This window comes from Protomyctophum bolini (assembly GCF_963924005.1).
Source record: "Protomyctophum bolini genome assembly, chromosome: 18".
Lineage (NCBI taxonomy): Eukaryota > Metazoa > Chordata > Actinopteri > Myctophiformes > Myctophidae > Protomyctophum > Protomyctophum bolini.
In genome coordinates this window covers 31,495,398-31,510,556 of record NC_137879.1, presented here as the reverse complement: position 1 = coordinate 31,510,556, position 15,159 = coordinate 31,495,398, and the positions used below count along the sequence as shown (strand labels likewise).

Below are 15,159 nucleotides of genomic sequence, written 5' to 3'. Positions count from 1 at the left end.
ATTCTCTTTTGTCCAGAATGTCATTCTTGCCCATAGTTGAGATGCACTTCTAAGAATGACAATGATCTATGGTCATACAAGGGTTGAAGGGACTGTGTGGTTTTCCATAACCACCTAAGCCCTATTTTGTACTTGTCTCACGACAGTAACACATGGCAAAATAAACTTGTCGCGTCGTTTTATTTTTTATGTATCAACAGGAACTCCTCAGTCTCTGTTCACATGTTGACTCATCTGTTGTAAATCGTTTCCCCCTCTGGTTTGTCTTAATTCATTTTTTAATGTCACCTTTTTTCTTTTCTTTTTTACAACAGACTGACCCATATATTTGATCTATTATTAGATTTGTACAGGCATATGATTTGACATAAATTTATATTTTGATGAGCAAATCTGTTTTGATTACTAAAACATTAAACGATGGAAATGTGATAATCCAGTGTTTTGGCACTTGCTTTCCTCCATATTTTAGAATATCTTCATGAGGATTGATTAATTAATATAGGCCTACTGTAAAATGAAGTTACACATTTTAATGCAACTTCCAATTGCAACATCATGCACACACCAACTACTTCAAGAGAGAGAAGGCTGTACAGACGGGTAGAAATTCTCAATTTATTTCATTTCCTAAACAATACAGATGAATGGAAATGTCTTGAGAATGGACAAATCAGTAGGGCTAAGACTTTTGATTTTGATGTCAAAATATACATGTCCAGTGAAAGGTATCACGGATAAATAATTAAAAGGGTAATTGCTATACTGGCCTTGTAACCCATTTTCTGAGAAAAGTAAAAAAAAAAAAGAAAGTTGCATCTAGCTCATGTCATTGCTCACTCAGGATATCACAAAATATATATTATATGAATGTGAAACTACAATGAATGGGTATGAATCTGCTGTACTATAGTTTGTACTGGACGATACAGTAAATCCCATATAAGGTGCTTACAGAAAAGATGTTGACACTACAGTCAAAACAACAATGAAAACAAACAATATAGCATATCAATGTACATAACTAATCAATCCACATTTCTTAACCACTTAAACCCCAGCATTCGTATTGCGGGGAAAGCGGAAAAATAGGCAAGCTTACAATGCATCGCAACCGATCAGCTATTTTCAGCCAAAGTTTCCCCACAATAAAAGGAAATGCCACTATAGTATAGAGGACTACGGTCAATCATATACTGTAGTGTAGGGTTTATGTAGTGAAGACTGATTTATACTTTGTCACCCGTCGAAAATAAACAATTTCAACAAGCTCAACGCGTCGCGATGAGCTTGTAGATCAGCTATTTGAAAATATAAATGAAGTCTTTGTCATAGATTGTAACGGTACATGGCTAAGACACAGACAGTATACTGAACAGAACTGGTCCTGCTTTGGACCATAACTCTTTACTGTCAATATTACCCTTTTGATACAGCTGTTGCACACCATTTCAACTGTATTCAATCCTATTAGAATAACAATGAAGGTAAGATTTCAAATGATTGGAACCCCTTTTGGTGTTAGCATTATGTTATGCTTTAGCTATTGGAAAAATAGCAGATCTACAAGTTCATAGCACACCACTGAGTGGCGCGCTACGAGCTTGTAGATCTGCTATTTCCGCAATTTTCAATTTCCGCAATTTTCAATTTCCACAATTTCCACAATTTTCTATTTCCGCAATTTCCAATTTCCGCAATTTCCAATTTCCGCAATTTTCAATTTCCGCACCACTGACATACTGTAGAAACACAGCTTTTTCAGAAAACTGTCAGGATGTAGAAGACATTTTTAGAATCTGATCTCAGGTCAAAATGGGTTAAAAAAAACTTTTGTAAAATCTCCCTTTTTGGAAAGGGAGGTCACTTCCAGTAAGTTTGACTCAGCACCCCGAGGCAGTAAGCAATACATCCTCACAGACTGTCCTGGAGGTAGACTGAGCTCTCTAACAATGTAACTGCAGCAGGACCTGACAAGATGTGCTGTGCTTTCATTTCATTGATAACAGTGCTTTGAAGAATGTAGAAATGTTTCCCCCACTTTGCATCAATGGTAATTAAAGTCTTCATTGTGCCTCCCCCAATAGCTGACTAACTTTGGTAAAGACTTTGGTAGTAAAAAAAATAAGACAAACGAAAAAGGAGTATGTGCGGCATAAAATACAATAAACAGTATAGTTTAGATAAATATTTCCTCTCAAGTCGCAGACAATCAGCAGTGAAATATACCAAGGCTAATGCACGACAAACACCAAGTCAATCTCAGTCACTCCCAGTTGGTAAAAAAAAAAGACAAAATACAAACAAACCTAAAAAATAACGATAGACATATTCTTTGTTAGTATAAATATAGCCATAACTCAATTTACAATAACACTAGATATCAGAATACAAGTGAACATGGACATACAGTATACTGCACCACCATACACGACATTTTAATGGGACAGGATCCATACATGTATGGGTATATAATACATATTATGTGGATAAAATGGACTGCTCCCTTTGTAACGTGCTTCACACAGTGACACCTGGTGACTGATCTTGCACACATAAAACACATCTCCGCTCACTGTTTGTGGGCGCTCCAATAACATTCTCAGGTGTGTTTCCTAAGGCTACAGTAAGTGCTTGTGTCGAGAAAAGGACAATATCACATGAAAAGGACGGAGGAAATCCTACAGCGTGCACTCTCTTTTTGCTTTGTGATGCAGTTAAAAGGCTACTCGCGCTCGTGAGCAGCAAAGGTTTAAAAACACTCTGTTTCTTTGCCAATGTCAAAAGTTTCTCTTTCATTCCTCACTGCTACCTTTCTTGAAGTGGGGGAGGGATTTCTTTCATGTTTCTTTCTCCCTTTAATGAAGTAATCCGTTGCTGTGTTGCCTTTAGTGCAGAGCTATTCCAACATGGCATCCAGCTGATCGGCCAGGTCATCAAACATATTGCCTATGTCATCCAGAATGTTCCCCGCCGCTGTTACCGTGCTGCTGCCACTGTTGAACCAAACAGAGACGAGAATGTTAAACGCAACATACTGTAATGATACTGACATGATACAGACAATGATACTGACCTGATACTGACCATGATACTGACCATGATACTGGCATGATACTGACATGATACTCACCATGATACTGACCTGATACTGACATGATACTGACCATGATACTGACCATGATACTGACCATGATACTGACCATGATACTGGCATGATACTGACATGATACTCACCATGATACTGACATGATACTGACATGATACTGGACATGATACTGACCATGATACTGACCATGATACTGACATGATACTGACATGATACTCACCATGATACTGACCATGATACTGACATGATACTGACCATGATACTGACCTAATACTGACCTGATACTGACATGATACTGACCATGATACTGACCATGATACTGACATGATACTGACCATGATACTGACCATGATACTGACCATGATACTGACCTAATACTGACCTAATACTGACCATGATACTGACATGATACACACGTGACATGGTGTGGACCAAACATAGTGCCCTGGGAGACCCCAGGATAACTAAGTATATATAGGGTTTTAATTGGTTAAAGGCTTTAAACGTCTTACTCGTCATCACCACCACCGCCGCCTTGCGCCAGTTTGTTCTCCACCACTTTCAGCGCCGCCTCCAGTGACGTGCTGGTCTCCTCCAGTCTCTTCTGAACCAGGACCTCGGAGCAGGCCGCAGCGGCAGCCTGGGCCTTCACTGACTGACCTGGTGGGGCTGAGGATGGATAAGATGACGAGGACGATGCCAGGGAGGAGGACGACGGAGAGCCATAACCAACACTCTGGGCCCCGTTGAGGGTGATTGCTGAGGGACGGGCTGGGGGTAACGTAGGAGAGGCAGGGAAAGAGGACACTGATTAATAATAATAATATTTTTAATATTAATATTATTTTATTTATAGACCACCTGTCATGACATAGAATGCATAGCAAAGTGCTTTACAGAACAAATAATGAACAAGAAAATGGGAAACTGGAAATCCAGGTGATTGCTGCATCCAGTGCACCTGACCTACTGTCATGTGACCATTGACCAGCAGTAAGTATACAAGTCGAGTTCCTCCCAGTAGAGAGCCATTTTGACACTGCCACAGAAAATGGTTTTTCCCTCTTTCGGCGAAAGCTTAACCTTTTGTAGTACAGAATGACTATGTGTAAAGCTACTCTTTTGTGTGTATTGCTAATGCTACTACTGGCATTTGTTTGTTAGCATTATGGTTTGTTTAGCACATGCTACTGTTGACCATCACCATTGTTTGTTTTAGCACTTTAGCACTTCATGTTAAATACATGCAGATCTGCTGTGTTTAGAGACCTGGAGATACTGTAAAAACTGTATACATTCTATGTATTGTATGTGTCTCTGTATTTAAATGCATTTGTAGTTTTGTAACTACTGTCCTTTTCTTGTAACTGTGGTGCTGTTGATGTCCCTTGCCGTTGCATTGTGCTGCAGTATAATCTACTGCAAATCAAAGTAGGTTTATATTGTTTGTTCTTTTAATAATGATTTGAATAGTGTTTGCATTATGTTGAAATACTAGGCTGTCAATGTTTCCTTAAGGGACCAGTCCAGCTACAGTTTTCTACTATTATTTTACCCTTTTGTTTTGATGTTTATTTGAGCTACAGTGTAGAGGCATAGATTTGAGTTTGTTTTCGACTGGCATGTCGTAATTGTTTTCTCTCTCCATTTGTTACAGTGTAACCTTGTTCAAGCCAAGGTTCGCCCTGCACACGGTTTCCTTTCTTGTTGGGACTGCACTGTGGGACCTTTTGGTTTTTATTTGTTTGTATGTTGTTAACCCCCAGCACGGCATGTTTTTGTGTTGCTTTCATTGTGATTTTTCATGAGTTGTTTTGGTGCCAGTCGGCCAGACCTGTCTCTCTTTTCTTTCCCCAATATCATTTTTGGTAGTTACCGTGTGCACGGGCCGACACACACATTAACCATGTCCATATTTGGTTCAAGTTTGTAAAACTTTTCTTATACAGTCAGTAGATATAGTATATCGAGCCTGAGAAAAGGTCCATGGCTCCCTGCCCCTTTTCGTGCGTGTGTGCGTGTGTGTGTGTGTGCGTGTGTGTGTGTGTGTGTGTGTGTGTGTGTGTGTGTGTGTGTGTGTGTGTGTGTTTATCGAACCCTGAGGCTATGAGACTATGAGATCATTTCCATTCACTTCAAGTTCTATAAATAGAAGCTACTGCACAAACAATGTTGTTTCTGTTACCTGGAGATGGAACAGAAGTTGAGGTGGGCTGAGGGAGTCGTGACACAAACACGCCCACATGCTTCTGTGGACTCATTGGCTTGGCGATCATCGTTGCCGAAGACTGTGACGCGCTCGCTTGCTGCTTGGATGTCAGTGCCAGTAGTGGGTGCCCGGCGGATTTGGGACTTGGCACAAAAGCGTGTGTCTGAACACCACCCGCAGGCTTAGGCGAAGCCGTCTGAATCTGTACATTGGTCAGTTTAGGGATGGCCGTTTGTGTCTGGGTGCCAGGCTGATAAGGAGATGATGCTGGTGCTACTTTTATTTGCGGGTTGGCTGGCTTGCTGGTGAGGGGTGGTTTGAGAGGACTGGAGGGTTTAGAGGACACAGGTGGTTTCGGGCCTTTTCCCATGGAGCCTACTCTCTGGAGAACGACCTGTGGCCTCTTTTGAGATTCCCCGTCGCTCAGCCAGTCACCGTTGGCGTGCGTGTGGAAGCTGCTGGTTCTGACTGACGGGTGTGAGGCTGCATCATCCTGACTGGTGGGGGAGGTCTCCTCCTCTGGTGTCTGCGCGTCTTTGTCTCTGGGTTTGTAGCGTCTTTTCACCGTGTCCGACTCCTTTAGGTTGAACTCCGGAAGCTCCAGAGTCTTTGGAACCTGCACGGGGCACTCTGGAGGATCCCGGGTCTTGATTTCTGCCTCTGCCCGATTACAGACTGCCATCCTGGGCCGCTGTTTGATTGTGAGGTTGCCTTCCTCGGCAAAAGGCAGACAGCGGCCCTTGGTAGACGCGTTCTGTGATACCGGACCACTTTTCACGACCCTCTCCTTTTCTTCAAACGTGCCTTCTGTTCCTTTGTCTTTCTGTTCTTTGTCAACCCCCACTTCTGCCCTCTCGCCACTGCCCATCCTCCTCAGAGGCCGCATGCCCAGAGTGGGGAGAGGCTTAGGGGACGAGGGGACAGCGACGACGCTGGAAGCCCCAGGGCTGTTTGGAGACGGCACGCGAGAATGAGGGGACGAGAGTGGGCTACGATTGGACAAGACTGGCGTGCGGGGTGGTGGAACGTCCATCCTCCTGGAGGGACTGTTGGCGCTTCCCTCTAGCCTGGCCGCGATGCTCCTCACACTGCCGGCGCTCTCCGTCTCGATCCCTCCCTCCCTCGCGACGTCCGACTCTGACATTTTAACATCCTCCCCCGAGGGGGGGCCGGTCACAGAGCTCATGCGCTTCGGCGGCGGCGGGGGCGGACCTTTGCGCCTGGAGCGGACGGCGAACGAGTGGCTGCGGTTGATGTGGCGCTGGGCGCCCCAGGCGCCGCCCGTGGCGTGGCCGCGTCCAGGCCGGCGTGCCAGGGTGGCGTACGAGGGCACGGCGGACGCCGAGCCAGTGCCGCCGGATTCGTCGTCTTCGTCGTCGTCCGGCTCTCCGTCAGAGAGGGCGTAGCGCGTCAGGCTCTGGGTGCGCTTCTTAGGCACGCAGTGGAGAGCGTCTGCGGTGAGGCTGTCGCCGGGGCCGGGGCCCGGGAGAGGGACGGCTCCGGCCAGGGGCTTGGAGAGCGTGCGTGGCGGTGGACCCCCGTCGCTGCCCCTTCCCTGGGCTTGGTAGACGAACTGCCTCTGGGTGGGGGAGGCCTGCGGGGAAGGTGAGGACGGGCAGGAGTGGCGAGGCTGGTAGAGGCGGGCGGGGGTCGGGCAGGGCTTGGCCGTCTTGGCGGGGAGCACCGGGTAGGCAAAGCGGGGCATCTTGCTCGGGGTTAGCGGTGGGGTGAACGGCGGGTTGGGCGGATCGGCCGACTGACTCTGGTGGTCCCACGTCTCCGAGGGTCCCTGTCTGTTCCGTGCTCCGGGGGGGCTGTCTCCTCCGCGCCTCGCCTCTCCGCCGTTGGCCAGGCTCTCGTCTGATTGGCTCGTCATCCTCGTCGACGCCAACGTGCCGCTTCCCGGGTGAGAGTTCCCGGAATTCCCGGAGTTCCCGGAGCCCCTGGACCGCATCCCGATGCTCTCCTGGCTCACCGACATGGCCGACACCGCCGGCGAAGCCACGCTCCTCGCGCCGAACGGCGCCTCGCCCACCCCTCCCCCGGCCCTGCCCGTCATGGCGCTCTGAAGCTCGGCGCTCAGCTCGCTGTCCCGGAAGGAGAGCAGCGCCCGCGGGGTGCGAGGGGAGGAGCAGCAGTCGTCGGAGGCGTGGGCCGGCGCGTGCTCGATGGCCACCAGCTCCAGGGCGGCCGGGGGGTTCCGTCGCAGCGTGCCCCCCCCTCCTCCGCCAGCCCTGGAGCGCTGCAGGTCACACAGTCTCTTCACCGCAAGCATCAGCTTCTTCTGGTGACCTGAGAACACAGAAAATCACAATCAGCAACCACAGATACACCTGTGATAAAAACCCATTGAGACCTGAGGCCGCTTCTACAAACTGTCTTCTACACATCCGGACAGTTTTCTGAAAAACTGCCAAGGACCCAACAAAATGTATTTGTATGTATTATTTGGCTGTGAACCCCCGTCTCAAAATATTTTGTTTCAGGGACCCCCAGAAGCAAAGATTTGAGTTAAAAATGTTTGCTTTAACAATATTATACTCAAAAGATTTGCCCAAACTTTATTATTTTCCAAAATAGCAGATATACAAGCTCACAGCGTGTCACCTTGTGTCGTGCTGCGAGCTTGTAGATCTGCTAGTTTGGAAAAATCATGAATAGCCAACGCTGAAATCTAAAACGACACAGATTTGTTTACAGAAATAATTATTCCTTTGTCTTTTTGTCGATCTGTCTGCCTGCGAGCTCTAAAAGAAACAAATCTTCAAGCTATAAACAACATTGAAGGAGGATAAATGGGCTCTATGCACACAGAATAACTCTTCCTACTTCCGGGTCGCTTCCCTACTTCCTTCACAGGTGTTACAGATGATACCACTTTTTAATTTCAAGGACCCCCAAAACTCAGAGTTATACACCTGTATGGGGCCACTTGGAACCCACTCAAGGACAATTTAATTGAGGGGAGGAGTGTTTCCAATGAGCCAACATGCACAATAGCAGCACCCTGACTCTGTTTGACCAGAATGGAACAGAGCCTTCATTAGTATCATCGGTAACACCTGTGAAAGGAAGCAGGGATGGGGCCCCCCGAGTTCTTTCCAAAATGGCGTGTGTGCATCCTACCAAGTTTAGTGATTCCTATCTCCTGCAGGTCCTCCCACGTGATGTCCTTGACGATGGCGACGCAGTCGTAGCCGTTCTCGCACAACCTCTTCTGGTACTGGGGCAGTCCTATCACACTCAACCACTCCCCGAGGTCCAGCTGCATGGCCAAACAGGGAACGGGTACAGTAGGTTAACAAAATTGTTGCTGTTGCAACCGGCTTTGTTGGGCGTCTAGTACAGCCTCCCAAACAGTGGGTTGGGGACCTATGTGTGGGTCGCGGACTGATGTTTGTAGTTTGTATTTTCATTTCAAAAGATTTTCCAAAAAAAAGAATACACAAAAACGTTTTTTCCATAAATTAATTCACGTTTTTCAAAAGAATTTCCTAAATAAAATGAAAACAATTAAAATAAATTCCACAAGTAACTTTTAAGTGTAAGTGAAATGCGCTGTAAGCTTGTAGATCGGCTATTTTCACTTGTTTGGGTTTTGGGTAGACATCTAGGTCTATACACAGGAACACAATTGGCCCGTCGTGTTAAGGGGGATATTTGTCATTGCACGTGACGCACTCCTACGGGCTGCGGGGAGGCGCCCGTCAGCTGGGAGTGTTGGGAGGGGAGGAGTAGGACGAAGGCTCTACGTCGACCTCCCGGTGGGGGCTCCTCACTGGCAGGTGTGAGACGGCGGGATTACAACAGCAGTAGTCTCGTGTTACTCTCGCAATTTCCAAATGCTTCATCATACAGTCCAAGGACCAACGGAAGAGCTATCAGGCGTAAGCGATAAAGCGGGAGTGAAGCCTCCTCCCCACTTCCGTTTCGTCTTTACGGTCGCGCAAATGTATTTCTAATATAAATATAAATCATCTAAGCATTATATAGCTTGTTGCTTAGCAGAAAAGAAAATGCAAAAATAAAATGTAAAGATATTTTCGTGAACGGAAATGGCAGCTTCCTTACTCAGCTCATGGGGGCTGTAGTTCCAGACTCTACTATTTAGCATTCGGAGATTGTGGTAACGTTGTCTGGCTATACGCGAGACTACAACAGCAGTAACGGTGGAGGTATCAATATAGGCTTAACGACTACATTGGGAGAAAATGGGGTAATTTATAATTGAATAAAAATAACAAATAAAATTAAAATAAGAAAAGAGGGTTTTTTTTTTTAGAAGAACTGAATGGTTGTCGTTTCCTTACCGGAATGTAGTCAGGCAGCCACTCGGGGATGCTCAGGTTGCCAATCTCTATTGAGATCTTCTTACGGTGGCCTGGTTTGGTGACCCCGATGGCTGTCAGATCCTGAAGAGCAACACGCCATGTTGAGACGGATATACTATATCACATATCACATCATTCACGTGCTTTATGCTTTTTAACCCATTTTGGGCCGGGAACCCCTTTTGGTGTTAGCATTATGTTATGCTTTACCTATTGAAAAAAATAGCAGATCTACAAGCTCATAGCGCGCCACCGAGTGGCGCGCTACGAGCTTGTAGGTCTGCTATTTTTGAAAAATCGAAGAACGACTGACAGACTGATAGAAACGTAGCTTTTTCAGAAAACTGTCAGGATGTAGAAGACATTTTTAGAATCTGATCTCAGGTCAAAATGGGTAACACTGCTTTACACACACACACACACACACACACACACACACACACACAGACCTCAGGGGTCATCCTGCTGATGGTGGGTACATCATAACCGGCGCTGAGGAAGTTGGACGTGTATTGCTCCAGCTGGAACTCACATAGCCACTGGTAGATGGCCTCAGAGTCCTGAGAGAGGACGCACACAGTGTTGTAATTATGATAGAGAGACACAGAGTCCTGATGCAGAGGGAGAGGACGCACACAGTGTTATAATTATGATAGAGAGACACAGAGTCCTGATGCAGAGAGAGAGAGGACTGTGGCAAACCAGGGGAAACAGCCAGGCCTATTCCCCACAGAATGGGGGAGGTGATAGAGGGAGTATATCACCCTGTACAGGTATTGCAGCCAATGGGAGCCTGGACATGGACGCACCTGCAGCCGGTAAGGCAATCACCAGAAGCTTTTAAAGAGCCGACGCCCAAGTTGTCTGGTGAGTCAGTTTGAACTAAGGGAGGAGTGAGGAAGGAGGAATCACTCTGTTCATGAGGAGGCTGGTATGAGGGAGATCTCTCAAGTGAGTACAAGATTTAACTCAAACCTTTGGACCCACTTGGATGTGCTGTGCGTGTATTGTGGCTCACCTGGTCTCGTTCTCTCTCCCTCCCTCCTAGGCCGACTGAACTCCACAAGGGAGAGCCTACAGCACTCTTCCCCCAACTAAAGTAGTCACTAGCTCTCTCTCTGCTCTACCCACAGGACTGCATGTGAATGGAAGCCCAAGCCCCTGACAAGAGGAACCCTATGTTGACGTTTTGCCCCATTTTCCCCTTTCCCTAACACTTCAATAAAAGACAATTTAAGTTTATGTTGAATCTGACTCTGAGCCGCTTATTTTATTGTGAATCTGTGCCTATTCTCCCCTGGGTTGCCACAGGACGCACACCGTGTTATAATTATGATGGAGAGACACAGTCCTGACTCCTGATGCACAGAGAGAGGATGCATACAGTGTTATTATGATGGAGAGTATACGCGTGACATCATCATCATCATAGCCGGAAGTTATGCAGGAACACCTACTGAGTGTCAAAACACACTACTTTCTGGCTTATAATAATAATAATGAATTGCATTTTTTTAATAGTGCTTTTCTATGTACTACGTGCCTACTCAAAGCGCTTTACAATGGTCCATTCATTCATACATTGGGAGGTGAAGCGGCGAACAGTCGATGCCAGCGTCCACACACACACACACACACACACACACACACACACACACACCAGAACTCACCTTGCCTTCCAGAAGTTGCGCTGGTCTCATAAAACCTTTCTGAGGGGCTCCGTTGACCTGCCGGCGCGGACCACCTACGAAACATACAAGATGAATCCTTCCATATTACATGTATTGTTATATTATACCGGTATGTATTGAAAGCTGCAATCCAACGCTTTTATGTCCTCCCCGGGATTCGAACACCGATCTCTCACATCACATGATAGGAGACCAAATGTTTCCCGCTGAGCTAAAACGGAACATCCTCTTGAGGGAGGTCAAGACATCTGCACTTAATTATGTTATACTTTAGCTGTTGAAAAATAACAGATCTACAAGCTCGAGTGCCGCGATATGAGCTTGTAGATCTGCTATTCTTTTTTCTTTTTTTTTTGAGAAAATGTGTCACAAATTTTTGAATATATTCTTTCTAGGCGAACGTTTTTAACTCAAATCTTTAACATAGGTTTTTCAGAAAACTGTCATGATTGTAGAATCTGGTGTCAGTCCCAAATGGGCTAAGAGCTTCAAAGGCAGTACCTACTCGACCAGTAGGTGTCCTACCTGAGTAGGGAGACCACCTCCAACCACTGCCGATGTGCTACGGTAGCTCATTTATATTCTATGAATGTATTCTACCATGAAGACTGATTCAAATACAATGTTACTCATTATATCATCTGGATTGCAGCTTGAACAAACTTTCACTTTTTGGAAGAAATTAACATTTGTTGTGTAACTTTTGTGTAAACAAAATAAGCCACCTGTCACCATAAAAAAACACCCAAGTCAAATGCAGAGTGAATTGTAATACTCAATGTCTGTATAATATTCTCATAGGCTATACTGTATGTGCAATGCATAATTTGTGCAGTGTGTGTGTGTGTGTGTGTGTGTGTGTGTGTGTGTGTGTGTGTTGCTGTGCTGTGTTGAGTCCTGTCTGCTTGTCTTTCCAGGTGAGTGAAGGTGTGTTATCTGCAGATGATCTGAAAGCCCCAGTGAGCAGCACACTCACTCATGACACATCACCACAGTTCACCGAAGAATGCACCCTCTGGCCTCCTCCTACGTCTTGTTTTGACCCAAGGCCAAGGGTTTTGATGCCCCCCCCCCCTCTCTCTCTCTCTCTCTCTGACTGCAGCACACTTTCTGTTATATAGCCCCACTCTCCCGTCAGTCTCCATCTGCCTCATGTGTTCTCTGCACAGCTCTGTCTCACGGAATGCCCTTTTGGTTTTACTCTATCATTATTTGCTTTGTTTCTGTATTTCTAATTCCACCCCCCCCCCCCCCCCTTCTGCCATCTCTGCCTCACTCCCGCCTTTGTTGTCAACAAGTCAGGGGCCCCGTGTCTCCCAGGGGAGTGGAACGGCACCTAGCGATGACTTATTTGGCCCCCGGGGGGGGGAAGAGAGACAGGCAGATAGACGGCGAAAGAAAGAAAGAAAGAGAATAATGGAAAAGGTGTTTGTGTGCATCTGCACACCTAATCGGCTCCAAAACAGCACTCTCTGCTACTCGCAACAAGACCAAAGAGGGAGAATATTTACGATGCATAGACGGTCCATACGAACACCATGCCAGTATCATCTGATGTGACTGTGTGTGTCATTATAAAACAGCAGAAGCCGCACACTAAAGTAAACACTGATTTATTGTGAGAAAAAAGCTAATCAGCAGCTAATCTGCCCGTTAACCGTGATGAAGACAAATATATATTCTCAAGGGTAATAGGTTAACCTGTTTTTTTATTTTATCACAGGACTTCCTTATACAGAATATCCACATTCTGATCTCAGAACAATTTAACATTCATGTTTTCAGTGAGAAGCACGTTGCTTATATGAAGCAAATCAAGCAATGACCTCTGAGCCAGGCCTAACATTTTAACATTTTAAAATGCTAATTTCCGAAACAATTAAAAATAAATCAATTTGCAAACTCTCACCCTTCAGAAAGAATGTGACTGACTGACCACACACCGGCCGTTTTGCACTTAATTTGTCCACCGTTTCTTTCTGGGCTCACCTGTAGAGCTATCCGAGCGCTTGCCTCCCTGGCCTGATGCTCACACTGTCAACACAACGCCTCGCAAGCTTTCCCCGCTCTCTTTTCACACAGCCATGCCATTCCCTCGTCTCCCTCCCGGCTCCTTCCGTCCCCTTCGTTTAACTGAGAGGTTTCTTTTCCCACTTTTTCGCTCCCTGCATGCCGTGTATTTTTCCGTCTCCTCCCCTCTCCTATATATCCCCCCCCCCACCACCACCCTACCCCCGGGTCAGTTGAAATCCCTCACTCTGTCTTGCATTGCATGTCACTCCTTCGCTGAGAGAGGCGCTCTTTGGCCTAGCTGCTCGGCACAAACATCCTATAAGCCAGGAGAAGATGTCCCAGTTCTTTCCCCTTCCTTCCTTTCATATAGAGCTTAGTTCCGATGGCTCATGCTGAAATGACCTCCTAAGACACATATCCCTCCTCTGATTTCTTCAGAGCAGTGATCTGTTGTTCATACTGTACATTGGGTGTGGTGCTGATGGGGTTTATTGGTTTCTGTGGTGGGGTGACTTCAGCTTTATTCTGTCTCCTTTTGTCTTTACAGGTGTGCCCTCTATTGGTCTTCAGGAAAGTGGAATAATATGGAAACTGGAAATATGTCATAGGGCCGATATTTAGTTTAAGAGATGAAGGCAGTGGTCAATTCCCTCTGTTAGATATTGATTGCTTGTCAAAGAATCAACTCCGTGTTAAAAACAGGAAACATTTATTTAGTTCTCCAGTGAACAACTGGCACTGCACCGGCATGTAATGTTTCAGTAACCTGCCTATGACAAGGTTGCTTGTAATCTGAGGGGCCATTCACACCAACAACAAGAACAGCATCTACACTACAGTATAACGATAACTAGTATAAATATATCATTTTAAGTCTACTTATGTGTGTGTTGTCCTGTTCTCTACCCGTCTTGATCCAGATACTCTAGAGCAGGGGTACCCAAAAGGTAGATCGCAATCTACCAGTAGATCACAAAGGCTGTGCAGGTAGATCACATGACATGGCCCTAAAACATATATAATTTAAATATAAAATTATATAATTTGGCATCTGACACTTGAATTAAGGTGACTTGATTGATTGACATAAAAAATGGCCTGTTAACCCACAACAGATTACTTTGTTTTCAAGAGTGTTGAGCACAAAGATCAGTATAGCATTAGAACGTTACAGTACACACACAAACAAAAACTATTTCCATTTCCCCCCTATATTTCCCATTCTAAGTGTGTTTGTCATGTTCTGTAAACTATTTTCAGCAATGAGATCATGTGTTTTGGTGGGTAGATCTTGTTGCGCTGGTCATTTTGAAAGTAGCTCTCAAAAAAGTAAAAAAAAGTCTGGGCACCTCTGCTCTAGAGCTGCAGAAATAATTGACTGATTGAGAACCAACTCGTTAAGGGCTTGGCTGAAACCTGGGGACAGGTGCAGGCAGAGTTTTCCATAGCCACTGGCACTGCCTAGTTTGTCCCTCTGTGCCTGCCCTAGATTGATTGGTCATGCCTGATGCCTGACACTATTATCATGTGCTTGTGTTGTTATCTGCTGTTTCTATAGAATGCGGCAGATTCGTTTTTTTCTTCACCCCCCGGAAACTTGTGTCTTTGTTTCTGATTAAATACAAACGAGAAGCCTCTCTGAGAGTAGCCTAAATGTTAGCCTCACAATGTCAAACGTTTTTGGAAGGAAGTCAGCGGTCCCAGGAGGAGCTACAACAGTTGTATCCTGAGCCTGGGAGTTCACCTTTACTCGGCCGGCAAACTCCACAACAGCGTCCGCCCCTGATTATGGATTACTACGTGACT

General features: G+C 45.7%; 1 protein-coding gene across 2 annotated transcripts in view; it reads right to left on the bottom strand.

The window, feature by feature from the left end:
• Positions 1-604: 604 nt before the first annotated feature.
• The window catches only part of LOC308333330 (caskin-2-like), a 42,745-nt gene continuing 28,190 nt past the window's right edge, over positions 605-15,159 (bottom strand). For both annotated transcript variants that reach the window (XM_080789675.1, XM_080789676.1), the window contains exons 15-21: positions 11,320-11,393; positions 10,099-10,209; positions 9,629-9,730; positions 8,445-8,583; positions 5,295-7,610; positions 3,622-3,880; positions 605-2,996 (exon numbers count right to left, since the gene is read on the bottom strand). In XM_080789675.1, the coding sequence (XP_080645801.1) occupies positions 2,900-2,996; positions 3,622-3,880; positions 5,295-7,610; positions 8,445-8,583; positions 9,629-9,730; positions 10,099-10,209; positions 11,320-11,393 (3,098 nt within the window). In that variant the 3' untranslated portion in view covers positions 605-2,899. The remainder of the gene's footprint in view (positions 2,997-3,621; positions 3,881-5,294; positions 7,611-8,444; positions 8,584-9,628; positions 9,731-10,098; positions 10,210-11,319; positions 11,394-15,159) is intronic.